This window comes from Chiloscyllium punctatum, chromosome 34 (genome assembly GCF_047496795.1).
Source record: "Chiloscyllium punctatum isolate Juve2018m chromosome 34, sChiPun1.3, whole genome shotgun sequence".
Lineage (NCBI taxonomy): Eukaryota > Metazoa > Chordata > Chondrichthyes > Orectolobiformes > Hemiscylliidae > Chiloscyllium > Chiloscyllium punctatum.
Genome location: NC_092772.1, coordinates 47,582,278 through 47,608,995, shown reverse-complemented (window position 1 = coordinate 47,608,995; position 26,718 = coordinate 47,582,278). Strand labels below are relative to the sequence as shown.

The 26,718-nt window shown below is 53.2% G+C and overlaps 1 protein-coding gene across 1 annotated transcript in view; it reads right to left on the bottom strand.

The window, feature by feature from the left end:
* Positions 1–26,718, bottom strand: part of LOC140458742 (von Willebrand factor A domain-containing protein 7-like) — a 153,598-nt gene that overhangs the window by 16,615 nt on the left and 110,265 nt on the right. The window contains exons 4-7 of the mRNA XM_072553400.1: positions 13,873–14,025; positions 13,043–13,139; positions 7,609–7,873; positions 1,359–1,492 (exon numbers count right to left, since the gene is read on the bottom strand). Coding sequence (XP_072409501.1) covers positions 1,359–1,492; positions 7,609–7,873; positions 13,043–13,139; positions 13,873–14,025 — 649 coding nt within the window. The remainder of the gene's footprint in view (positions 1–1,358; positions 1,493–7,608; positions 7,874–13,042; positions 13,140–13,872; positions 14,026–26,718) is intronic.

The following is a 26,718-nucleotide window of genomic DNA, read 5'->3' as shown; positions in this document are numbered from 1 at the left end:
AGATGGGGATATGGGGGGGATGTGAGGGGCTGGGATGGGGATATGGGGGGTGGGGAGTGAGGGGGTCGGATGGGGATATGGGGGGGAGTGAGGGGGTCGGATGGGGATATGGGGGGGAGTGAGGGGGTGGGATGGGGATATGGGGGGGGAGTGAGGGGGTCGGATGGGGATATGGGGGGGGAGTGAGGGGGTGTGATGGGGATATGGGGGGGAGTGAGGGGGTGGGATGGGGATATGGGGGGGGAGTGAGGGGGTGGGATGGGGATATGGGGGGGGAGTGAGGGGGTCGGATGGGGATATGGGGGGGAGTGAGGGGGTGGGATGGGGATATGGGGGGGGGAGTGAGGGGGTCGGATGGGGATATGGGGGGGATGTGAGGGGCTGGGATGGGGATATGGGGGGTGGGGAGTGAGGGGGTCGGATGGGGATATGGGGGGGGAGTGAGGGGGTCGGATGGGGATATGGGGGGGAGTGAGGGGGTGGGATGGGGATATGGGGGGGGAGTGAGGGGGTCGGATGGGGATATGGGGGGGAGTGAGGGGGTGGGATGGGGATATGGGGGGGAGAGTGAGGGGGTCAGATGGGGATATGGGGGGGATGTGAGGGGCTGGGATGGGGATATGGGGGGTGGGGAGTGAGGGGGTCGGATGGGGATATGGGGGGGAGTGAGGGGGTCGGATGGGGATATGGGGGGGAGTGAGGGGGTGGGATGGGGATATGGGGGGTGGGGAGTGAGGGGGTCGGATGGGGATATGGGGGGGAGTGAGGGGGTCGGATGGGGATATGGGGGGGAGTGAGGGGGTGGGATGGGGATATGGGGGGGGAGTGAGGGGGTCAGATGGGGATATGGGGGGGATGTGAGGGGCTGGGATGGGGATATGGGGGGGGAGTGAGGGGGTGGGATGGGGATATGGGGGGGATGTGAGGGGGTGGGATGGGGATATGGGGGTTGGGGTACAGGGTCTGTCTGAACGAGGGAAGCTGGGTCAGCCTGGGTGGGGTGCGTGGGGTCTGAGAGGGTGATCCGATTGGGAGGGAGGGGTTAGCAGGAGGCTGGAATTGATGGGTCGAGTGGCCTCCTGCCCGAACACGGCGAGGAATGCTGCATCTCTCTGGCGCCCGTCACCACCCTTGGGAAGTTTCCCCCCTCCCCCCCCCCGAGCCGCCTGAAAGCCCCGCCCACGATACACAGGGAGATCCCACCGACAGCCGATTGGCTACCGTTCGGCCTTCTAGCTCCATGCTGGCCAGGAATCCGAATACCTCCGCTTCCCCTCCCTGCTCCCCCCCCATTTCCTGCCACCCCCCCACAGCTGGCCAATGGCTGCACAGCATTCCCACTATCCCCAACCCCTCACCTCTGGGGCTGGAACTGAACCAGTTTGTGGTCATCCTGAAGGTGGACAGTATAGTGGGCTGAATGGCCTCTGTTGGAGATGGTGAACGAGATGTTCCCTTGGGTCCCAGCCCTGATGAACTGATCAACACTGACCTGCACACAGAGAGCACAGAGACACTGGGAATGACAACAGGCCCTTCAGCCCCTCTGCAGGATAGCAGCAGGCCCACCTGACTCCATCTCCACCCACCCCCACCAACCCCGCACGCTCTCTCCCCACCTCTCTCCCACCTCTCTGTCTCTCTCTGTTTTTCTCTTTCTCCCTTCCTCCCCCTACTCTCTGTCTCTCTCTTCCCCGTCTCTTTCATCCCCCTGTCTCTCTCTCTCTCTCTCTCTCACTGTCTCTGTCTGTCTCTCTCTCATTCTCTCTTTGTCTCTCTGTCTCACTCCCTCTCCCTCTCCCTCTTACTCTCTCTCTCTCTCACTCTCTCTCTCCCTCTCTCTCTCTCTCTCTCTCTGTCTCTCTCTCTCTCTCTCTCTCTGTCTCTCTCTCTCTCTCTCTGTCTCTGTCTCTCTCTCTCTGTCTCTCTCTCTGTCTGTCTCTCTGTCTCTCTCTCTCTCTCTCTCTGTCTCTCTCTCTCTCTCTCTCTGTCTCTGTCTCTCTCTCTCTGTCTCTCTCTCTGTCTCTCTCTCTCTCCCCCCCTCTCCCCGGGAACATTCTCACTCGTTCCAGGAGACATGGAAATGGACAGTGCGCACATCTAGCCCCTTCCCCATCCATCCCATCCCGGACCACACGTCAGCCCAGCCAGAGAGAGAGAGAGAGAGAGTGAGGGGGGAGAGAGAGGGGGGGGGGGGGGAGAGAGAGAGGGGGGGAGAGAGAGAGAGAGAGAGAGAGGGAGGGGGAAGAGAGAGGGGGGGGAGAGAGTTAGTGAGGGGGGAGAGAGAGAGAGAGGGGGGGAGAGAGAGGGGGAGAGAGAGAGTGAAGGGAAAGAGAGAGAGAGGGAGAGAGAGAGTGAGGGGGAAGAGAGAGAGTGAGTGAGGGGGAGAGAGAGAGTGAGTGAGAGAGAGAGTGAGTGAGAGGGGGAGAGAGTGAGTGAGTGAAGGGGGAGAGAGAGAGAGTGAGGGGGGAGAGAGTGAGTGAGTGAAGGGGGAGAGAGAGAGAGTGGGGGGGAGAGAGTGAGGGAGAGAGGGAGAGAGTGAGTGAGGGGGAGAGGGGGGGGGAGAGTGAGTGAGGGGGAGAGAGTGAGTGAGTGAAGGGGAGAGAGAGAGAGTGGGGGGGAGAGAGTGAGTGAGTGAAGGGGAGAGAGAGAGAGTGAGGGAGAGAGAGTGAGTGAGGGGGGGAGAGAGAGAGAGAGTGGGGGAGAGAGAATGAGGGAGGGAGAGAGAGTGAGGGAGAGAGTGAGTGAGGGGGAGAGAGAGAGTGTGTGAGGGAGAGAAGGAGTGAGGGGGAGAGAGAAAGAGTGAGTGAGGGAGAGAGGGAGAGAGTGAGGGGGAGAGAGGGTGAGGGGGAGAGAGTGAGGGAGAGAGAGTGAGTGAGGGGGAGAGAGTGAGTGTGGGAGAGAGTGAGTGAAGGAGAGTGAGAGAGAGAGTGAGTGAGGGAGAGAAGGAGTGAGGGGGAGAGAGAAAGAGTGAGTGAGGGAGAGAGGGAGAGAGTGAGGGGGAGAGAGGGTGAGGGGGAGAGAGAGAGAGTGAGTGAGGGAGAGAGAGTGAGAGGGAGAAAGAAGAGAGAGAATGAGAGAGTAAGACTGTGAGACAGAATGAGCGAGAAAGTGAGTGAGAGAGAGCACAAAAGAGAGAGTGAGAGACAGAGAGTGAGACAGTGAGAGTGAGAGAGACTGGTTGAGGGAGAGAGAGAATGAGGGAGAGAGAGAAAACGAGGGAGGGAGAGAACGAGGGAGGGAGAGAGAGGGAGGGAGAGGGAGGGAGGGAGAGAGAGAGGGAGAGAGAGAGAGGGAGGGAGAGAGTGAGAGAGAGAGAGAGGGAGGGAGAGGGGAGGGAGAGAGAGAGAGGGAGAGAGAGAGGGAGAGAGAGGGAAGGAGGGAGAGAGGGAGGGAGAGAGAGGGAGGGAGGGAGAGAGAGGGAGGGAGGGAGAGAGAGAGAGAGGGAGGGAGAGAGAGAGAGGAGGAGAGATGGAGGGAGAGAGGGAGAGAGGGAGAGGGAGAGAGCGGGAGAGAGAGAGGGGAGAGAGAGAGAGAGGGAGGGAGATAGGGGAGGGAGAGAGAGGGAGAGAGGGAGGGGGAGAGAGGGAGGGAGAAAGAGAGGGGGGGAGGGAGAGAGAGAGAGAGGGGGAGAGAAAGAATGAGGCAGAGAGAGAACCTTGACGTTGTTTCAAACTCTGTCCCCTTTCACACCGTCCTATGGCCTTTGGCCTTTGGCCTGATTGTCCCATAGTGTCCAGGGATGTGCAGGTTAGGGTGGATTGGCCATGGGGAATTGTCCCATAGTGCCCAGGGATGTGTAGGTTAGGGTGGATTGGTCATGGGGAATTGTCCCATAGTGTCCAGGGATGTGCAGGTTAGGGTGGATTGGCCATGGGGAATTGTCCCATAGTGCCCAGGGATGTGTAGGTTAGGGTGGATTGGCCATGGGGAATTGTCCCATAGTGCCCAGGGATGTACAGGTTAGGGTGGATAGACCATGGGGAATTGTCCCATAGTGTCCAGGGATGTGTAGGTTAGGGTGGATTGGCCATGGGAAATTGTCCCATAGTGTCCAGGGATGTGTAGGTTAGGGTGGATTGGTCATGGGGAATTGTCCCATAGTGTCCAGGGATGTGTAGGTTAGGGTGGATTGGTCATGGGGAATTGTCCCATAGTGTCCAGGGATGTGTAGGTTAGGGTGGATTGGTCATGGGGAATTGTCCCATAGTGTCCAGGGATGTGTAGGTTAGGGTGGATTGGTCATGGGGAATTGTCCCATAGTGTCCAGGGATGTGCAGGTTAGGGTGGATTGGCCATGGGAAATTGTCCCATAGTGCCCAGGGATGTGTAGGTTAGGGTGGATTGGTCATGGGGAATTGTCCCATAGTGTCCAGGGATGTGCAGGTTAGGGTGGATTGGCCATGGGAAATTGTCCCATAGTGCCCAGGGATGTACAGGTTAGGGTGGATTGGCCATGGGAAATTGTCCCATAGTGCCCAGGGATGTACAGGTTAGGGTGGATTGGCCATGGGAAATTGTCCCATAGTGCCCAGGGATGTGCAGGTTAGGGTGGATTGGTCATGGGAAATTGTCCCATAGTGCCCAGGGATGTACAGGTTAGGGTGGATTGGCCATGGGGAATTGTCCCATAGTGTCCAGGGATGTGCAGGTTAGGGTGGATTGGTCATGGGAAATTGTCCCATAGTGCCCAGGGATGTGCAGGTTAGGGTGGATTAGTCGAAGGCAAAAGTAACAGGGAAAGGGAATGTGTCTGGGTGGGTTAGCCTTTGGATGGTGAGTGTGTAGGTGATGGGCCGAAGGGCCTGCTTCGACACTGTAAGGATTCCATGTCTGTGATATCCCGATCAGATTGGAGTGGATTCACTCTGCCCAGAGTCCTCAGGAATGATTCCTGATGGACAAAGTTAACACCTTGAGTCGCCGCTGTTTTGAGATGGTTCCCTCCTGTGATTGGACCCACCCGATGGTGTATGGACCAATCACAGATCAGACAGAGCCGCACCCAACAGGAGACACCACGGGATCAGCTCCAACAAATACCCCGGGGGGGGGCAGGAACACACCCTGTCCTTGAGCACAGGACTTCAAACGGTCAGGCTCACTCTGCATCTAACCCCGGGCTGTCCCTGTCCCTGGGAGTGTTTGATGGGGGGGGGGGACAGTGTAGAGGGAGATTTACTCTGTATCTAACCCCGTGCTGACCCTGTCCCTGGGAGTGTTTGATGGGGGGACAGTGTAGAGGGAGCTTTACTCTGTATCTAACCCCATGCTGTCCCTTTCCCTGGGAGTGTTTGATGGGGGACAGTGTAGAGAGAGCTTTACTCTGTATCTCACCCCGTGCTGTCCCTGTCCCTGGGAGTGTTTGATGGGGGACAGTGTAGAGGGAGCTTTACTCTGTATCTAACCCCATGCTGTCCCTGGCCCTGGGAGTGTTTGATGGGGGACAGTGTAGAGAGAGCTTTACTCTGTATCTCACTCCGTGCTGTCCCTGTCCCTGGGAGTGTTTGATGGGGGACAGTGTCGAGTGAGCTTTACTCTGTATCTAACCCTGTGCTGTCCCTGTCCCTGGGGGTGTTTGATGGGGGGACAGTGTAGAGGGAGCTTTACTCTGTATCTAACCCCGGGCTGTCCCTGTCCCTGGGAGTGTTTGATGGGGGACAGTGTAGAGGGAGCTTTACTCTGTATCTAACCCCGGGCTGTCCCTGTCCCTGGGGGTGTTTGATGGGGGGACAGTGTAGAGGGAGCTTTACTCTGTATCTAACCCCGGGCTGTCCCTGTCCCTGGGGGTGTTTGATGGGGGGACAGTGTAGGGTGAGCTTTACCCTGTATCTAACCCCGTGCTGTCCCTGTGCCTGGGAGTGTTTGATGGGGAACAGTGTAGAGGGAGCTTTACTCTGTATCTCACCCCGTGCTGTCCCTGTCCCTGGGGGGTGTTTGATGGGGGACAGTGTAGAGGGAGCTTTACTCTGTATCTAACCCCGTGCTGTCCCTGTCCCTGGGAGTGTTTGATGGGGAACAGTGTAGAGGGAGCTTTACTCTGTATCTAACCCCGTGCTGTCCCTGTCCCTGGGAGTGTTTGATGGGGGGGACACTGTAGAGGGAGCTTTACTCTGTATCTAACCACGTGCTGTCCCTGTCCCTGGGAGTGTTTGATGGGGGACAGTGTAGAGAGAGCTTTACTCTGTATCTAACCCCGTGCTGTCCCTGTCTCTGGGAGTGTTTGATGGGGGGGACAGTGTAGAGAGAGCTTTACTCTGTATCTAACCCCGTGCTGGACCTGTCCCTGGGAGTGTTTGATGGGGGGACAGTGTAGAGGGAGCTTTACTCTGTATCTAACCCCGTGCTGTCCCTATCCCTGGGAGTGTTTGATGAGGGGGACAGTGTAGATGGAGCTTTACTCTGTATCTAACCCCGTGCTGGACCTGTCCCTGGGAGTGTTTGATGGGGGGACAGTGTAGAGGGAGCTTTACTCTGTATCTAACCCCGTGCTGTCCCTGTCCCTGGGGGTGTTTGATGGGGGGACAGTGTAGAGGGAGCTTTACTCTGCATCTAACCCCGTGCTATCCCTGTCCCTGGGAGTGTTTGATGGGGGGACAGTGTAGAGGGAGCTTTACTCTGTATCTAACCCCGTGCTGTCCCTGTCCCTGGGGGTGTTTGATGGGGGGACAGTGTAGAGGGAGCTTTACTCTGTATCTAACCCCGTGCTGTCCCTGTCCCTGGGGGTGTTTGATGGGGGGACAGTGTAGAGGGAGCTTTACTCTGTATCTAACCCTGTGCTGTCCCTGTCCCTGTGGGTGTTTGATGGAGGGACAGTGTAGAGGAAGCTTTACTCTGTATCTAACCCCGTGCTGTCCCTGTCCCTGGGAGTGGTTGATGGGGAGACAGTGTAGAGGGAGCTTTACTCTGTATCTTACCCCGTGCTGTCCCTGTCCCTGGGAGTGTTTGATGGGGGAGACAGTGTAGAGGGAGCTTTACTCTGTATCTAACCCCGGGCTGTCCCTGTCCCTGGGAGTGTTTGATGGGGGAGACAGTGTAGAGGAAACTTTACTCTGTATCTAACCCCGTGCTGTCCCTGTCCCTGGGGGTGATTGATGGGGGGACAGTGTAGAGGGAGCTTTACTCTGTATCTAACCCCGTGCTGTCCCTGTCCCTGGGAGTGTTTGATGGGGGGGACAGTGTAGAGGGAGCTTTACTCTGTATCTCACCCCATGCTGTCCCTGTCCCTGGGAGTGTTTGATGGGGGGACAGTGTAGAGTGAGCTTTACTCTGTATCTAACCCCGTGCTGTCCCTGTCCCTGGGAGTTGTTGATGGGGGGACAGTGTAGAGGGAGCTTTACTCTGTATCTAACCCCGTGCTGTCCCTGTCCCTGGGAGTGTTTGATGGGGGGACAGTGTAGAGGAAGCTTTACTCTGTATCTCACCCCATGCTGTCCCTGTCCCTGGGAGTGTTTGATGGGGGACAGTGTAGAGGGAGCTTTACTCTGCATCTAACCCCGTACTATCCCTCTCCCTGGGAGTGTTTGATGGGGGACAGTGTAGAGGAAGCTTTACTCTGTATCTAACCCCTCGCTGTCTTGGTCTGCGTGCTGATTGGCTGTAGTTTACCTTGACCGTGGTGTGTGTGACGGTGTTGATGGAGGGCGATTGCCGGAGGAATTTCGTCTCCATCTCGCTCTGTCCGTTGAGTTGGACATGGAACGGGCGGCCTGGGAGCTCCTGGAATTTCACCAGGAATATCCCGTCCCCGCTGATGTTTCCCAGAGGCTCCCTCTGCAAGACCTCGCCCCGAGTATCTACAAGCACCACCTCCTGGAGCTGCAGGGTTGGGTTCTGAGGCAAGCCCGGCACCGTGATCGACATCACACTCTCTCTACCTGTAACGCAAGGCATCACAGGTGATTCCCTGGAGATTCCCCTCCTCCCCCCACCCCCCTACTCCCTCCCTCGCCCTCTAAACACCCACACGTCCCCAATCCAATCAATGGCTCGTGAGCGTTGGATAAGGGAGGGGCAGGGGGCGCTGTCCCATCGCTCCCTCGCATCAGGACCCACACAAGAATGCCAAATTCCAAACCGTCTCCCCTGATTGGTTCAGCAAGCGAGTCCTGGCAGGGTGTTGGTACCGTGGGGACAGTGTTGAGGGAGCTTTACTCCGCACCTAAACCTATGCTGTCCCTGTCCCTGGGGGTGTTTGATGGGGGACAGTGTAGAGGGAGCTTTACTCTGTATCTAACCCCGCGCTGTCCCTGTTCCTGGTGTGTTTGATGGGGGGACAGTGTAGAGGGAGCTTTACTCTGTATCTAACCCTGTCCCTGTCCCTGGGTGTGTTTGATGGGGGGACAGTGTAGAGGGAGCTTTACTCTGTATCTCACCCCATGCTGTCCCTGTCCCTGGGAGTGTTTGATGGGGGACAGTGTAGAGGGAGCTTTACTCTGTATCTAACCCCGTGCTGTCCCTGTCCCTGTCCCTGGGAGTGTTTGATGGGGGGACAGTGTAGAGAGAGCTTTACTCTGTATCTAACCCTGTGCTGTCCCTGTCCCTGGGAGTGTTTGATGGGGGGACAGTGTAGAGAGAGCTTTACTCTGTATCTAACCCTCTGCTGTCCCTGTCCCTGGGGGTGTTTGATGGGGGGACAGTGTAGAGAGAGCTTTACTCTGGATCTAACTCTGTGCTGTCCCTGTCCCTGGGGGTGTTTGATGGGGGGACAGTGTAGAGGGAGCTTTACTCTGTATCTAACCCCGTGCTGTCCCTGTCCCTGGGGGTGTTTGTTGGGGAACAGTGAAGGGAAATATCCCGTTGATACAGGATTTCACAGGGCAGGCTCAGTGGTGTGGTGCTCATTCTCTCCTCGGTCTCCCTCCCCTCCCTTCTCCACCAGCACCTTCCCCCGAAATCATCGTTCCCCGCCCCCACACCCCCCCCCACCCCCAGTCTCTGTCCTGCCCAACCCCAACCCCTGAACCCCAAGGATTGGTGGGTGGACCAGACTCATGGACGACTCTCCTCTGTTGAGGATTACAAGAGGGACGCTGAATGGTTTATTGTAAGAGTTGGAGCGTGGGGAGAGACAGCACGAGATTGAGTCATGTTACTCATCGTATGGGCTAGTAGAGAGTAGATGGCCTGAATACCATCCTTCCTCACCAAAATGACATCGACAAGGCTGAAGGCAGGAGGGTGAGGGAATACTCCCCACTTGCCCCTGGGTGGGGGCAGCTCCAACAACACTCGAGAAGCTCGACACCATCCAGGGACAAAGCAGCCCCCACACCCACAAACATCCCCTCGCTCCCTCCCCCCACCGACCCTCAGTAACTGCAGTGTGTACCATCCCCTCCCTCCCCCCACCGACCCACAGTAACTGCAGTGTGTACCATCCCCTCCCCCCCGCCACCGACCCTCAGTAACTGCAGTGTGTACCATCCCCTCCCCCCCCCACCGACCCCTCAGTAACTGCAGTGTGTACCATCCCCTCCCTCCCCCCACCGACCCTCAGTAACTGCAGTGTGTACCATCCCCTCCCTCCCCCCCACCGACCCTCAGTAACTGCAGTGTGTACCATCCCCTCCCCCCCCCCCACCGACCCTCAGTAACTGCAGTGTGTACCATCCCCTCCCTCCCCCCCCACCGACCCTCAGTAACTGCAGTGTGTACCATCCCCTCCCTCCCCCCACCGACCCTCAGTAACTGCAGTGTGTACCATCTCCCCCCTCCCTCCCCCCACCGACCCTCAGTAACTGCAGTGTGTACCATCCCCTCCCTCCCCCCCACCGACCCTCAGTAACTGCAGTGTGTACCATCCCCTCCCTCTCCCCCACCGACCCTCAGTAACTGCAGTGTGTACCATCTCCCCCCTCCCTCCCCCCCACCGACCCTCAGTAACTGCAGTGTGTACCATCCCCTCCCTCCCCCCACCGACCCACAGTAACTGCAGTGTGTACCATCCCCCCCCTCCCCCACCGACCCTCAGTAACAGCAGTGTGTACCATCCCCTCCCTCCCCCCACCGACCCTCAGTAACAGCAGTGTGTACCATCCCCTCCCTCCCCCCCACCGACCCTCAGTAACTGCAGTGTGTACCATCCCCCCCTCCCCCACCGACCCTCAGTAACAGCAGTGTGTACCATCCCCTCCCTCCCCCCACCGACCCTCAGTAACTGCAGTGTGTACCATCCCCTCCCTCCCCCCCACCGACCCTCAGTAACTGCAGTGTGTACCATCCCCTCCCTCCCCCCCACCGACCCTCAGTAACTGCAGTGTGTACCATCCCCTCCCTCCCCCCCCACCGACCCTCAGTAACTGCAGTGTGTACCATCCCCTCCCTCCCCCCCACCGACCCACAGTAACTGCAGTGTGTACCATCCCCCCCTCCCCCCACCGACCCTCAGTAACAGCAGTGTGTACCATCCCCTCCCTCCCCCCACCGACCCTCAGTAACAGCAGTGTGTACCATCCCCTCCCTCCCCCCCACCGACCCTCAGTAACTGCAGTGTGTACCATCCCCTCCCTCTCCACCGACCCTCAGTAACTGCAGTGTGTACCATCCCCTCCCTCCCCCCACCGACCCTCAGTAACAGCAGTGTGTACCATCCCCTCCCTCCCCCCCCACCGACCCTCAGTAACTGCAGTGTGTACCATCCCCTCCCTCCCCCCACCGACCCTCAGTAACAGCAGTGTGTACCATCCCCCCCCCCCCACCGACCCTCAGTAACTGCAGTGTGTACCATCCCCTCCCTCCCCCCACCGACCCTCAGTAACAGCAGTGTGTACCATCCCCTCCCTCCCCCCCCACCGACCCTCAGTAACTGCAGTGTGTACCATCCCCTCCCTCCCCCCACCGACCCTCAGTAACAGCAGTGTGTACCATCCCCCCCCCCCCCACCGACCCTCAGTAACTGCAGTGTGTACCATCCCCTCCCTCCCCCCCACCGACCCTCAGTAACAGCAGTGTGTACCATCCCCTCCCTCCCCCCCACCGACCCTCAGTAACTGCAGTGTGTACCATCCCCTCCCCCCCCCCCACCGACCCTCAGTAACAGCAGTGTGTACCATCCCCTCCCCCCCCACCGACCCTCAGTAACAGCAGTGTGTACCATCCCCTCCCCCCCCCACCGACCCTCAGTAACAGCAGTGTGTACCATCCCCCCCTCCCCCCCACCGACCCTCAGTAACTGCAGTGTGTACCATCCCCTCCCCTCCCCTCAGTAACTGCAGTGTGTACCATCCCCTCCCTCCCCCCCACCGACCCTCAGTAACTGCAGTGTGTACCATCCTCTCCCTCCCCCCACCGACCCTCAGTAACTGCAGTGTGTACCATCCTCTCCCTCCCCCCACCGACCCTCAGTAACTGCAGTGTGTACCACCCTCTCCCTCCCCCCACCGACCCTCAGTAACTGCAGTGTGTACCATCCCCTCCCTCCCCCCACCGACCCTCAGTAACTGCAGTGTGTACCATCCCCTCCCTCCCCCCACCGACCCTCAGTAACTGCAGTGTGTACCATCCCCTCCCCCCCCCACCGACCCTCAGTAACTGCAGTGTGTACCATCCCCTCCCTCCCCCCACCGACCCTCAGTAACTGCAGTGTGTACCATCCCCTCCCCCCCCACCGACCCTCAGTAACTGCAGTGTGGACCATCCCTCCCCCCCCACCGACCCTCAGTAACTGCAGTGTGTACCATCCCCTCCCACCCCCCCCCACCGACCCTCAGTAACAGCAGTGTGTACCATCCCCTCCCACCCCCCCCACCGACCCTCAGTAACTGCAGTGTGTACCATCCCCTCCCTCCCCCCCACCGACCCTCAGTAACTGCAGTGTGTACCATCCCCTCTCCCCCACCGACCCTCAGTAACAGCAGTGTGTACCATCCCCTCCCCCCCCCCCACCGACCCTCAGTAACTGCAGTGTGTACCATCCCCTCCCTCCCCCCACCGACCCTCAGTAACAGCAGTGTGTACCATCCCCTCCCTCCCCCCACCGACCCTCACTAACTGCAGTGTGTACCATCCCCTCCCTCCCCCCACCGACCCTCAGTAACTGCAGTGTGTACCATCCCCTCCCTCCCCCCCACCGACCCTCAGTAACAGCAGTGTGTACCATCCCCTCCCTCCCCCCCACCGACCCTCAGTAACTGCAGTGTGTACCATCCCCTCCCCCCCACCGACCCTCAGTAACTGCAGTGTGTACCATCCCCTCCCTCCCCCCCCACCGACCCTCAGTAACAGCAGTGTGTACCATCCCCTCCCTCCCCCCTCCCACCGACCCTCAGTAACTGCAGTGTGTACCATCCCCTCCCTCCCCCCACCGACCCTCAGTAACTGCAGTGTGTACCATCCCCTCCCTCCCCCCACCGACCCTCAGTAACTGCAGTGTGTACCATCCCCTCCCTCCCCCCTCCCACCGACCCTCAGTAACTGCAGTGTGTCCCATCCCCTCCCCCCCCCACCGACGCTCAGTAACAGCAGTGTGTCCCATCCCCTCCCTCCCCCCACCGACCCTCAGTAACTGCAGTGTGTCCCATCCCCTCCCTCACCCCACCGACCCTCAGTAACTGCAGTGTGTACCATCCCCTCCCTCCCCCCACCGACCCTCAGTAACTGCAGTGTGTACCATCCCCTCCCTCCCCCCCACCGACCCTGAGTAACATCACCCCCACCCCCCACCGCAAGTTCCCCTCCGAGCCCCTCACTATCCCGACTTGGAAATCTATCGGCCGTTCCTTCCTGGGTCAGAATCCTGGGATTCCCTCCCTCAGGGACATTGTGGGTCTACCCTCCAGCACATGGACTGCAGTGGGTCAGGGAGGCAGCTCACCCCCACCTTCTCAAGGGGGGCAACTAGGGACGGGGTGATAAATACTGGGCCCAGCCAGTGAAGGTAGGAGAGCAGCAGAGAGAAGCTTTCCAAGCGATACGTGGGACTGGGTGACTGCAGGACGCCTGTGCTTCCCTCTGAGTGTGGGATATCTCAGTCAGGGATCCCCAGGGACTGGAGGGTTGGGGGTGGAAAAGGAAAGAGAGGTGGTCCCGCAGAAGCTGTGACTTGCCTGCTATTGGTCGTCCGGGTAACAGAGTGAGACCAGGGTGGGGGCCTTGGAACGGCTCGACAAAATTATAAAGGAAGTTCACCACACTCCGGCCTGCAGATGGACACAGTATGGAGAGCACCACGGTTAGTACGACACGGTGAGGGGTTACTCTCCAACTCCCTGTTACAGTCCCACAGCAACCCTGTTACAGGCAGGGCTCTGCACTGTTACATTCACACCAGGAACCATGCTGCACGGTCATTACAATCCCTGTTACAGGCCGCTTATGGCCCTGTATCATTCACACAACAAACCCCATTACACATGCATTCCTGTCCCTGTTACACACACATTACTGTCCCCGTTACAATCACATTACAGTCTCTGTTACACACACATTACAGTCCCTGTCAGACACACATTCCTGTGTCTGTTCCACTCACATTACAGTCCCCGTTACAATCACATTACAGTCCCTGTTGCACTCTCATTCCTGTGTCTGTTACACTCACATGACAGTCCCTGTTACACTCACTTTCCTGTCCCTGTTACACACACATTACAGTCTATGATACAGTCACATTATGATCCCTGTTACACACACATTACAGTCCCTGTTATACTCACATTACAGTCCCTGTTACACATACAGAGAAACAGTGAATTAGGAGGGGGAGATTGAGAAAGGGGAAGGGATATACAGCGAGGGTTACCGAGGCACGGAGCTCTGGATGCGTACAGTATCAGAATACAAGAAGGCACATCGTAAAGGGACCAAGACCGAGTAGGTGAAAGTCAGTGAGAGAATGAGAAAGTCATGGGGAGAGGGGAGAAAATGACAGACCTGTCACTTTGACACTGTAGGGCGTTCCGGACATGACAAGAAGTTCCCATTCCCCGGCAACCGGGGGTGAATGAAGGTAGACGACTGTAAGGTCACCAAAACGTTTAATACTTGCCAGAGGGCCAGAGAATTGTGTACTCAACTGAGAGGCATCTGAGGAGAAACAGAGGGATTTATATCATTGTGATAACAACAATGCAGGGGAAGGGTCACTCGCTGTGTAACCGTACAGAGTCAGTGTTTATTCAGCAGGGTAAGGGTCACTAACTGTGTAACCGTACAGAGTCAGTGTTTATTCAGCAGGGTAAGGGTCACTCACTGTGTAACCGTACAGAGTCAGTGTTTATTCAGCAGGGTAAGGGTCACTCTCTGTGTAACTGTACAGAGTCAGTGTTTATTCAGCAGGGTAAGGGTCACTCACTGTGTAACTGTACAGAGTCAGGGTTTATTCAGCAGGGTAAGGGTCACTAACTGTGTAACCGTACAGAGTCAGTGTTTATTCAGCAGGGTAAGGGTCACTCACTGTGTAACCGTACAGAGTCAGTGTTTATTCAGCAGGGTAAGGGTCACTCACTGTGTAACCGTACAGAGTCAGGGTTTATTCAGCAGGGTAAGGGTCACTCACTGTGTAACCGTACAGAGTCAGTGTTTATTCAGCAGGGTAAGGGTCACTCACTGTGTAACCGTACAGAGTCAGTGTTTATTCAGCAGGGTAAGGGTCACTCACCGTGTAACCGGACAGAGTCAGGGTTTATTCAGCAGGGTAAGGGTCACTCGCTGTGTAACCGTACAGAGTCAGGGTTTATTCAGCAGGGTAAGGGTCACTCACTGTGTAACCATACAGAGTCAGTGTTTATTCAGCAGGGTAAGGGTCACTCACTGTGTAACCGTACAGAGTCAGTGTTTATTCAGCAGGGTAAGGGTCACTCACTGTGTAACCGTACAGAGTCAGTGTTTATTCAGCAGGGTAAGGGTCACTCACCGTGTAACCGGACAGAGTCAGGGTTTATTCAGCAGGGTAAGGGTCACTCGCTGTGTAACCGTACAGAGTCAGGGTTTATTCAGCAGGGTAAGGGTCACTCACTGTGTAACCGTACAGAGTCAGGGTTTATTCAGCAGGGTAAGGGTCACTCACCGTGTAACCGGACAGAGTCAGGGTTTATTCAGCAGGGTAAGGGTCACTCACTGTGTAACCGTACAGAGTCAGGGTTTATTCAGCAGGGTAAGGGTCACTCACTGTGTAACCGTACAGAGTCAGGGTTTATTCAGCAGGGTAAGGGTCACTCACTGTGTAACCGTACAGAGTCAGTGTTTATTCAGCAGGTTAAGGGTCACTCACTGTGTAACCGTACAGAGTCAGTGTTTATTCAGCAGGGTAAGGGTCACTCACTGTGTAACCGTACAGAGTCAGTGTTTATTCAGCAGGGTAAGGGTCACTCACTGTGTAACCGTACAGAGTCAGGGTTTATTCAGCAGGGTAAGGGTCACTCACTGTGTAACTGTACAGAGTCAGGGTTTATTCAGCAGGGTAAGGGTCACTCACTGTGTAACCGTACAGAGTCAGTGTTTATTCAGCAGGGTAAGGGTCACTCACTGTGTAACTGTACAGAGTCAGGGTTTATTCAGCAGGGTAAGGGTCACTCACTGTGTAACCGTACAGAGTCAGTGTTTATTCAGCAGGGTAAGGGTCACTCACTGTGTAACCGTACAGAGTCAGTGTTTATTCAGCAGGGTAAGGGTCACTCACTGTGTAACCGTACAGAGTCAGGGTTTATTCAGCAGGGTAAGGGTCACTCACTGTGTAACCGTACAGAGTCAGGATTTATTCAGCAGGGTAAGGGTCACTCACTGTGTAACCGTACAGAGTCAGGGTTTATTCAGCAGGGTAAGGGTCACTCACTGTGTAACCGTACAGAGTCAGGGTTTATTCAGCAGGGTAAGGGTCACTCACTGTGTAACCGTACAGAGTCAGTGTTTATTCAGCAGGTTAAGGGTCACTCACTGTGTAACCGTACAGAGTGAGTGTTTATGCAGCAGGGTAAGGGTCACTCACTGTGTAACCGTACAGAGTCAGTGTTTATTCAGCAGGTTAAGAGTCACTCACTGTGTACCCGTATAGAGTCAGGGTTTATTCAGCAGGGTAAGGGTCACTCACTGTGTAACCGTACAGAGTCAGTGTTTATTCAGCAGGGTAAGGGTCACTCACTGTGTAACCGTACAGAGTCAGGGTTTATTCAGCAGGGTAAGGGTCACTCACTGTGTCACCGTACAGAGTCAGTGTTTATTCAGCAGGTTAAGGGTCACTCACTGTGTAACTGTACAGAGTCAGTGTTTATTCAGCAGGGTAAGGGTCACTCACTGTGTAACCGTACAGAGTCAGGGTTTATTCAGCAGGGTAAGGGTCACTCACTGTGTAACCGTACAGAGTCAGTGTTTATTCAGCAGGGTAAGGGTCACTCACTGTGTAACCGTACAGAGTCAGTGTTTATTCAGCAGGGTAAGGGTCACTCACTGTGTAACCGTACAGAGTCAGTGTTTATTCAGCAGGGTAAGGGTCACTCACTGTGTAACCGTACAGAGTCAGGGTTTATTCAGCAGGGTAAGGGTCACTCACTGTGTTACCGTACAGAGTCAGTGTTTATTCAGCAGGGTAAGGGTCACTCACTGTGTAACTGTACAGAGTCAGGGTTTATTCAGCAGGGTAAGGGTCACTCGGTGTGTAACCGTACAGAGTCAGTGTTTATTCAGCAGGGTAAGGGTCACTCACTGTGTAACCGTACAGAGTCAGTGTTTATTCAGCAGGGTAAGGGTCACTCACTGTGTAACTGTACAGAGTCATTGTTTATTCAGCAGGGTAAGGGTCACTCACTGTGTAACCGTACAGAGTCAGGGTTTATTCAGCAGGGGAAGGGTCACTCGGTGTGTAACCGTACAGAGTCAGTGTTTATTCAGCAGGGTAAGGGTCACTCACTGTGTAACTGTACAGAGTCAGGGTTTATTCAGCAGGGTAAGGGTCACTCACTGTGTAACCGTACAGAGTCAGTGTGTATTCAGCAGGGTAAGGGTCACTCGGTGTGTAACCGTACAGAGTCAGTGTTTATTCAGCAGGGTAAGGGTCACTCACTGTGTAACTGTACAGAGTCAGGGTTTATTCAGCAGGGTAAGGGTCACTCACTGTGTAACCGTACTGAGTCAGTGTTTATTCAGCAGGGTAAGGGTCACTGTGTAACCGTACAGAGTCAGGGTTTATTCAGCAGGGTAAGGGTCACTCACTGTGTAACTGTACAGAGTCAGGGTTTATTCAGCAGGGTAAGGGTCACTCACTGTGTAACTGTACAGAGTCAGTGTTTATTCAGCAGGGTAAGGGTCACTCACTGTGTAACCGTACAGAGTCAATGTTTATTCAGCAGGGTAAGGGTCACTCACTGTGTAACTGTACAGAGTCAGTGTTTATTCAGCAGGGGAAGGGTCACTCACTGTGTAACCGTACTGAGTCAGTGTTTATTCAGCAGGGTAAGGGTCACTCACTGTGTAACCGTACAGAGTCAGTGTTTATTCAGCAGGGTAAGGGTCACTCACTGTGTAACCGTACAGAGTCAATGTTTATTCAGCAGGGTAAGGGTCACTCGGTGTGTAACCGTACAGAGTCAGTGTTTATTCAGCAGGGTAAGGGTCACTCACTGTGTAACTGTACAGAGTCAGGGTTTATTCAGCAGGGTAAGGGTCACTCACTGTGTAACCGTACTGAGTCAGTGTTTATTCAGCAGGGTAAGGTTCACTGTGTAACCGTACAGAGTCAGGGTTTATTCAGCAGGGTAAGGGTCACTCACTGTGTAACTGTACAGAGTCAGGGTTTATTCAGCAGGGTAAGGGTCACTCACTGTGTAACTGTACAGAGTCAGGGTTTATTCAGCAGGGTAAGGATCACTCACTGTGTAACCGTACAGAGTCAATGTTTATTCAGCAGGGTAAGGGTCACTCACTGTCTAACTGTACAGAGTCAGTGTTTATTCAGCAGGGGAAGGGTCACTCACTGTGTAACCGTACAGAGTCAGTGTTTATTCAGCAGGGTAAGGGTCACTCACTGTGTAACTGTACAGAGTCAGTGTTTATTCAGCAGGGTAAGGGTCACTCACTGTGTAACTGTACAGAGTCAGTGTTTATTCAGCAGGGTAAGGGTCACTCAGTGTGTAACTGTACAGAGTCAGTGTTTAATCAGCAGGGTAAGGGTCACTGTGTAACCGTACAGAGTCACGGTTTATTCAGCACGGTAAGGGTCACTCACTGTGTAACCGTACAGAGTCAGGGTTTATTCAGCAGGGTAAGGGTCACTCACTGTGTAACCGTACAGAGTCAGGGTTTATTCAGCAGGGTAAGGGCCACTCACTGTGTAACCGTACAGAGTCAGGGTTTATTCAGCAGGGTAAGGGTCAATCACTGTGTAACCGTACAGAGTCAGGGTTTATTCAGCAGGGTAAGGGTCACTCCCTCTGTAACTGTACAGAGTCAGTGCTTAATCAGCAGGGTAAGGGTCACTGTGTAACCGTACAGAGTCAGGGTTTATTCAGCAGGGTAAGGGTCACTCACTGTGTAACTGTACAGAGTCAGTGTTTATTCAGCAGGGTAAGGGTCACTCACTTTGTAACTGTACAGAGTCAGTGTTTATTCAGCAGGGTAAGGGTCACTCACTGTGTAACCGTACAGAGTCAGGGTTTATTCAGCAGGGTAAGGGTCACTCACGGTGTAACCGTACAGAGTCAGGGTTTATTCAGCAGGGCAAGGGTCACTCACTGTGTAACCGTACAAAGTCAGGGTTTATTCAGCAGGGTAAGGGTCACTCACTGTGTAACCGTACAGAGTCAGTGTTTATTCAGCAGGGTAAGGGTCACTCACTGTGTAACCGTACAGAGTCAGTGTTTATTCAGCAGGGTAAGGGTCACTCACTGTGTAACTGTACAGAGTCAGTGTTTATTCAGCAGGGTAAGGGTCACTCACTGTGTAACCGTACAGAGTCAGGGTTTATTCAGCAGGGTAAGGGTCACTCACTGTGTAACCGTACAGAGTCAGGGTTTATTCAGCAGGGTAAGGGTCACTCACTGTGTAACCGTACAGAGTCAGGGTTTATTCAGCAGGGTAAGGGTCACTCACTGTGTAACCGTACAGAGTCAGTGTTTATTCAGCAGGTTAAGGGTCACTCACTGTGTAACCGTACAGAGTCAGTGTTTATTCAGCAGGGTAAGGGTCACTCACTGTGTAACCGTACAGAGTCAGGGTTTATTCAGCAGGGTAAGGGTCACTCACTGTGTAACCGTACAGAGTCAGTGTTTATTCAGCAGGGTAAGGGTCACTCACTGTGTAACTGTACAGAGTCAGTGTTTATTCAGCAGGGTAAGGGTCACTCGGTGTGTAACCGTACAGAGTCAGTGTTTATTCAGCAGGGTAAGGGTCACTCACTGTGTAACTGTACAGAGTCAGGGTTTATTCAGCAGGGCAAGGGTCACTCACTGTGTAACCGTACTGAATCAGTGTTTATTCAGCAGGGTAAGGGTCACTGTGTAACCGTACAGAGTCAGGGTTTATTCAGCAGGGTAAGGGTCACTCACTGTGTAACTGTACAGAGTTAGTGTTTATTCAGCAGGGTAAGGGTCACTCACTGTGTAACCGTACAGAGTGAATGTTTATTCAGCAGGGTAAGGGTCACTCACTGAGTAACTCTACAGAGTCAGTGTTTATTCAGCAGGGGAAGGGTCACTCACTGTGTAACCGTACAGAGTCAGTGTTTATTCAGCAGGGTAAGGGTCACTCACTGTGTAACTGTACAGAGTCAGTGTGTATTCAGCAGGGTAAGGGTCACTCACTGTGTAACTGTACAGAGTCAGTGTTTATTCAGCAGGGTAAGGGTCACTCACTGTGTAACCGTACAGAGTCAGGGTTTATTCAGCAGGGTAAGGGTCACTCACTGTGTAACCGTACAAAGTCAGTGTTTATTCAGCAGGGTAAGGGTCACTCACTGTGTAACCGTACAGAGTCAGTGTTTATTCAGCAGGGTAAGGGTCACTCACTGTGTAACCGTACAGAGTCAGTGTTTATTCAGCAGGGTAAGGGTCACTGTGTAACCGTACAGAGTCACGGTTTATTCAGCAGGGTAAGGGTCACTCACTGTGTAACCGTACAGAGTCAGGGTTTATTCAGCAGGGTAAGGGTCACTCACTGTGTAACCGTACAGAGTCAGGGTTTATTCAGCAGGGCAAGGGTCAATCACTGTGTAACCGTACAGAGTCAGGGTTTATTCAGCAGGGTAAGGGTCACTCCCTCTGTAACTGTACAGAGTCAGTGCTTAATCAGCAGGGTAAGGGTCACTGTGTAACCGTACAGAGTCAGGGTTTATTCAGCAGGGTAAGGGTCACTCACTGTGTAACTGTACAGAGTCAGTGTTTATTCAGCAGGGTAAGGGTCACTCACTTTGTAACCGTACAGAGTCAGTGTTTATTCAGCAGGGTAAGGGTCACTCACTGTGTAACCGTACAGAGTCAGGGTTTATTCAGCAGGGTAAGGGTCACTCCCTCTGTAACTGTACAGAGTCAGTGCTTAATCAGCAGGGTAAGGGTCACTGTGTAACCGTACAGAGTCAGGGTTTATTCAGCAGGGTAAGGGTCACTCACTGTGTAACCGTACAGAGTCAGGGTTTATTCAGCAGGGTAAGGGTCACTCACTGTGTAACCGTACAGAGTCAGGGTTTATTCAGCAGGGTAAGGGTCACTCCCTCTGTAACTGTACAGAGTCAGTGCTTAATCAGCAGGGTAAGGGTCACTGTGTAACCGTACAGAGTCAGGGTTTATTCAGCAGGGTAAGGGTCACTCACTGTGCAACTGTACAGAGTCAGGGTTTATTCAGCAGGGTAAGGGTCACTCACTGTGTAACTGTACAGTGTCAGTGTTTATTCAGCAGGGTAAGGGTCACTGTGTAACCGTACAGAATCAGTGTTTATTCAGCAGGGTAAGGGTCACTCACTGTGTAACCGAACAGAGTCACGGTTTATTCAGCAGGGTAAGGGTCACTCACTGTGTAACCGTACAGAGTCAGGGTTTATTCAGCAGGGTTAGGGTCACTCACTGTGTAACCGTACAGAGTCAGGGTTTATTCAGCAGGGTAAGGGTCAGTCACGGTGTAACCGAACAGAGTCAGTGTTTATTCAGCAGGGTAAGGGTCACTCACTGTGTAACCGTACAGAGTCAGGGTTTATTCAGCAGGGTTAGGGTCACTCACTGTGTAACCGTACAGAGTCAGGGTTTATTCAGCAGGGTAAGGGTCACTCACTGTGTAACCGTACAGAGTCAGTGTATATTCAGCAGGGTAAGGGTCACTCACTGTGTAACCGTACAGAGTCAGGGTTTATTCAGCAGGGTAAGGGTCACTCACTGTGTAACTGTACAGAGTCACTGTTTATTCAGCAGGGTAAGGGTCACTCACGGTGTAACTGAACAGTGTCAGTGTTTATTCAGCAGGGTAAGGGTCACTCACTGTGTAACTGTACAGAGTCAGGATTTATTCAGCAGGGTAAGGGTCACTCACTGTGTAACCGTACAGAGTCAGGGTTTATTCAGCAGGGTAAGGGTCAATCACTGTGTAACCGTACAGAGTCAGGGTTTATTCAGCAGGGTAAGGGTCACTCCCTCTGTAACTGTACAGAGTCAGTGTTTATTCAGCAGGGGAAGAGTCACTCACGGTGTAACCGAACAGAGTCAGTGTTTATTCAGCAGGGTAAGGGTCACTCACTGTGTAACCGTACAGAGTCAGTGTTTATTCAGCAGGGTAAGGGTCACTCACTGTGTAACTGTACAGAGTCAGGGTTTATTCAGCAGGGTAAGGGTCACTCACTGTGTAAGTGTACAGAGTCAGGGTTTATTCAGCAGGGTAAGGGTCACTCACTGTGTAACCGTACAGAGTCAGGGTTTAATCAGCAGGGTAAGGGTCACTCCCTCTGTAACTGTACAGAGTCAGTGCTTAATCAGCAGGGTAAGGGTCACTGTGTAACCGTACAGAGTCAGGGTTTATTCAGCAGGGTAAGGGTCACTCACTGTGTAACTGTACAGAGTCAGTGTTTATTCAGCAGGGTAAGGGTCACTCACTGTGTAACTGTACAGAGTCAGGGTTTATTCAGCAGGGTAAGGGTCACTCACTGTGTAACCGTACAGAGTCAGGGTTTATTCAGCAGGGTAAGGGTCACTCACTGTGTAACCGTACAGAGTCAGGGTTTATTCAGCAGGGTAAGGGTCACTCCCTCTGTAACTGTACAGAGTCAGTGCTTAATCAGCAGGGTAAGGGTCACTGTGTAACCGTACAGAGTCAGGGTTTATTCAGCAGGGTAAGGGTCACTCACTGTGCAACTGTACAGAGTCAGGGTTTATTCAGCAGGGTAAGGGTCACTCACTGTGTAACTGTACATTGTCAGTGTTTATTCAGCAGGGTAAGGGTCACTGTGTAACCGTACAGAGTCACGGTTTATTCAGCAGGGTTAGGGTCACTCACGGTGTAACCGAACAGAGTCAGTGTTTATTCAGCAGGGTAAGGGTCACTCACTGTGTAACCGTACAGAGTCAGGGTTTATTCAGCAGGGTTAGGGTCACTCACTGTGTAACCGTACAGAGTCAGGGTTTATTCAGCAGGGTAAGGGTCACTCACGGTGTAACCGAACAGAGTCAGTGTTTATTCAGCAGGGTAAGGGTCACTCACTGTGTAACCGTACAGAGTCAGGGTTTATTCAGCAGGGTTAGGGTCACTCACTGTGTAACCGTACAGAGTCAGGGTTTATTCAGCAGGGTAAGGGTCACTCACTGTGTTACCGTACAGAGTCAGTGTATATTCAGCAGGGTAAGGGTCACTCACTGTGTAACCGTACAGAGTCAGGGTTTATTCAGCAGGGTAAGGGTCACTCACTGTGTAACTGTACAGAGTCACTGTTTATTCAGCAGGGTAAGGGTCACTCACGGTGTAACTGAACAGTGTCAGTGTTTATTCAGCAGGGTAAGGGTCACTCACTGTGTAACTGTACAGAGTCAGGATTTATTCAGCAGGGTAAGGGTCACTCACTGTGTAACCGTACAGAGTCAGGGTTTATTCAGCAGGGTAAGGGTCAATCACTGTGTAACCGTACAGAGTCAGGGTTTATTCAGCAGGGTAAGGGTCACTCCCTCTGTAACTGTACAGAGTCAGTGTTTATTCAGCAGGGGAAGGGTCACTCACGGTGTAACCGAACAGAGTCAGTGTTTATTCAGCAGGGTAAGGGTCACTCACTGTGTAACCGTACAGAGTCAGTGTTTATTCAGCAGGGTAAGGGTCACTCACTGTGTAACTGTACAGAGTCAGGGTTTATTCAGCAGGGTAAGGGTCACTCACTGTGTAAGTGTACAGAGTCAGGGTTTATTCAGCAGGGTAAGGGTCACTCACTGTGTAACCGTATAGAGTCAATGTTTATTTAGCAGGGTAAGGGTCACTCACTGTGTAACTGTACAGAGTCAGTGTTTATTCAGCAGGGGAAGGGTCACTCACTGTGTAACCGTACAGAGTCAGGGTTTATTCAGCAGGGTAAGGGTCACTAACTGTGTAACCGTACAGAGTCAGGGTTTATTCAGCAGGGTAAGGGTCACTCACGGTGTAACCGTACAGAGTCAGGGTTTATTCAGCAGGGTAAGGGTTTCTTACTGTGTAACCGTACAGAGTCAGGGTTTATTCAGCAGGGTAAGGGTCTCTCACTGTGTAACCGTACAGAGTCAGGGTTTATTCAGCAGGGTAAGGGTCACTCACGGTGTAACCGTACAGAGTCAGGGTTTATTCAGCAGGGCAAGGGTCACTCACTGTGTAACCGGACAGAGTCAGGGTTCATTCAGCAGGGTAAGGGTCACTCACTGTGTAACCGTACAGAGTCAGTGTTTATTCAGCAGGGTAAGGGTCACTCACTGTGTAACTGTACAGAGTCAGTGTTTATTCAGCAGGGTAAGGGTCACTCACTGTGTAACCGTACAGAGTCAGTGTTTATTCAGCAGGGTAAGGGTCACACACTGTGTAACTGTACAGAGTCAGTGTTTATTCAGCAGGGTAAGGGTCACTCACTGTGTAACCGTACAGAGTCAGGGTTTATTCAGCAGGGTAAGGGTCACTCACTGTGTAACCGTACAGAGTCAGGATTTATTCAGCAGGGTAAGGGTCACTCACTGTGTAACCGTACAGAGTCAGGGTTTATTCAGCAGGGTAAGGGTCACTCACTGTGTAACTGTACAGAGTCAGTGTTTATTCAGCAGGGTAAGGGTCACTCACTGTGTAACTGTACAGAGTCAGTGTTTATTCAGCAGGGTAAGGGTCACTCACTGTGTAACTGTACAGAGTCAGTGTTTAATCAGCAGGGTAAGGGTCACTCCCTCTGTAACTGTACAGAGTCAGTGTTTATTCAGCAGGGTAAGGGTCACTCACTGTGTAACTGTACAGAGTCAGTGTTTATTCAGCAGGGTAAGGGTCACTCGGTGTGTAACCGTACAGAGTCAGTGTTTATTCAGCAGGGTAAGGGTCACTCACTGTGTAACTGTACAGAGTCAGGGTTTATTCAGCAGGGCAAGGGTCACTCACTGTGTAACCGTACTGAATCAGTGTTTATTCAGCAGGGTAAGGGTCACTGTGTAACCGTACAGAGTCAGGGTTTATTCAGCAGGGTAAGGGTCACTCACTGTGTAACCGTACAGAGTCAGGGTTTATTCAGCAGGGTAAGGGTCACTCACTGTGTAACCGTACAGAGTCAATGTTTATTCAGCAGGGTAAGGGTCACTCACTGAGTAACTCTACAGAGTCAGTGTTTATTCAGCAGGGGAAGGGTCACTCACTGTGTAACCGTACAGAGTCAGTGTTTATTCAGCAGGGTAAGGGTCACTCACTGTGTAACTGTACAGAGTCAGTGTGTATTCAGCAGGGTAAGGGTCACTCCCTCTGTAACTGTACAGAGTCAGTGCTTAATCAGCAGGGTAAGGGTCACTGTGTAACCGTACAGAGTCAGGGTTTATTCAGCAGGGTAAGGGTCACTCACTGTGCAACTGTACAGAGTCAGGGTTTATTCAGCAGGGTAAGGGTCACTCACTGTGTAACTGTACAGTGTCAGTGTTTATTCAGCAGGGTAAGGGTCACTCACTGTGTAACCGTACAGAGTCAGGGTTTATTCAGCAGGGTTAGGGTCACTCACTGTGTAACCGTACAGAGTCAGGGTTTATTCAGCAGGGTAAGGGTCAGTCACGGTGTAACCGAACAGAGTCAGTGTTTATTCAGCAGGGTAAGGGTCACTCACTGTGTAACCGTACAGAGTCAGGGTTTATTCAGCAGGGTTAGGGTCACTCACTGTGTAACCGTACAGAGTCAGGGTTTATTCAGCAGGGTAAGGGTCACTCACTGTGTAACCGTACAGAGTCAGTGTATATTCAGCAGGGTAAGGGTCACTCACTGTGTAACCGTACAGAGTCAGGGTTTATTCAGCAGGGTAAGGGTCACTCACTGTGTAACTGTACAGAGTCACTGTTTATTCAGCAGGGTAAGGGTCACTCACGGTGTAACTGAACAGTGTCAGTGTTTATTCAGCAGGGTAAGGGTCACTCACTGTGTAACTGTACAGAGTCAGGATTTATTCAGCAGGGTAAGGGTCACTCACTGTGTAACCGTACAGAGTCAGGGTTTATTCAGCAGGGTAAGGGTCAATCACTGTGTAACCGTACAGAGTCAGGGTTTATTCAGCAGGGTAAGGGTCACTCCCTCTGTAACTGTACAGAGTCAGTGTTTATTCAGCAGGGGAAGGGTCACTCACGGTGTAACCGAACAGAGTCAGTGTTTATTCAGCAGGGTAAGGGTCACTCACTGTGTAACCGTACAGAGTCAGTGTTTATTCAGCAGGGTAAGGGTCACTCACTGTGTAACTGTACAGAGTCAGGGTTTATTCAGCAGGGTAAGGGTCACTCACTGTGTAAGTGTACAGAGTCAGGGTTTATTCAGCAGGGTAAGGGTCACTCACTGTGTAACCGTACAGAGTCAGGGTTTAATCAGCAGGGTAAGGGTCACTCCCTCTGTAACTGTACAGAGTCAGTGCTTAATCAGCAGGGTAAGGGTCACTGTGTAACCGTACAGAGTCAGGGTTTATTCAGCAGGGTAAGGGTCACTCACTGTGTAACTGTACAGAGTCAGTGTTTATTCAGCAGGGTAAGGGTCACTCACTGTGTAACTGTACAGAGTCAGGGTTTATTCAGCAGGGTAAGGGTCACTCACTGTGTAACCGTACAGAGTCAGGGTTTATTCAGCAGGGTAAGGGTCACTCACTGTGTAACCGTACAGAGTCAGGGTTTATTCAGCAGGGTAAGGGTCACTCCCTCTGTAACTGTACAGAGTCAGTGCTTAATCAGCAGGGTAAGGGTCACTGTGTAACCGTACAGAGTCAGGGTTTATTCAGCAGGGTAAGGGTCACTCACTGTGCAACTGTACAGAGTCAGGGTTTATTCAGCAGGGTAAGGGTCACTCACTGTGTAACTGTACATTGTCAGTGTTTATTCAGCAGGGTAAGGGTCACTGTGTAACCGTACAGAGTCACGGTTTATTCAGCAGGGTTAGGGTCACTCACGGTGTAACCGAACAGAGTCAGTGTTTATTCAGCAGGGTAAGGGTCACTCACTGTGTAACCGTACAGAGTCAGGGTTTATTCAGCAGGGTTAGGGTCACTCACTGTGTAACCGTACAGAGTCAGGGTTTATTCAGCAGGGTAAGGGTCACTCACTGTGTTACCGTACAGAGTCAGTGTATATTCAGCAGGGTAAGGGTCACTCACTG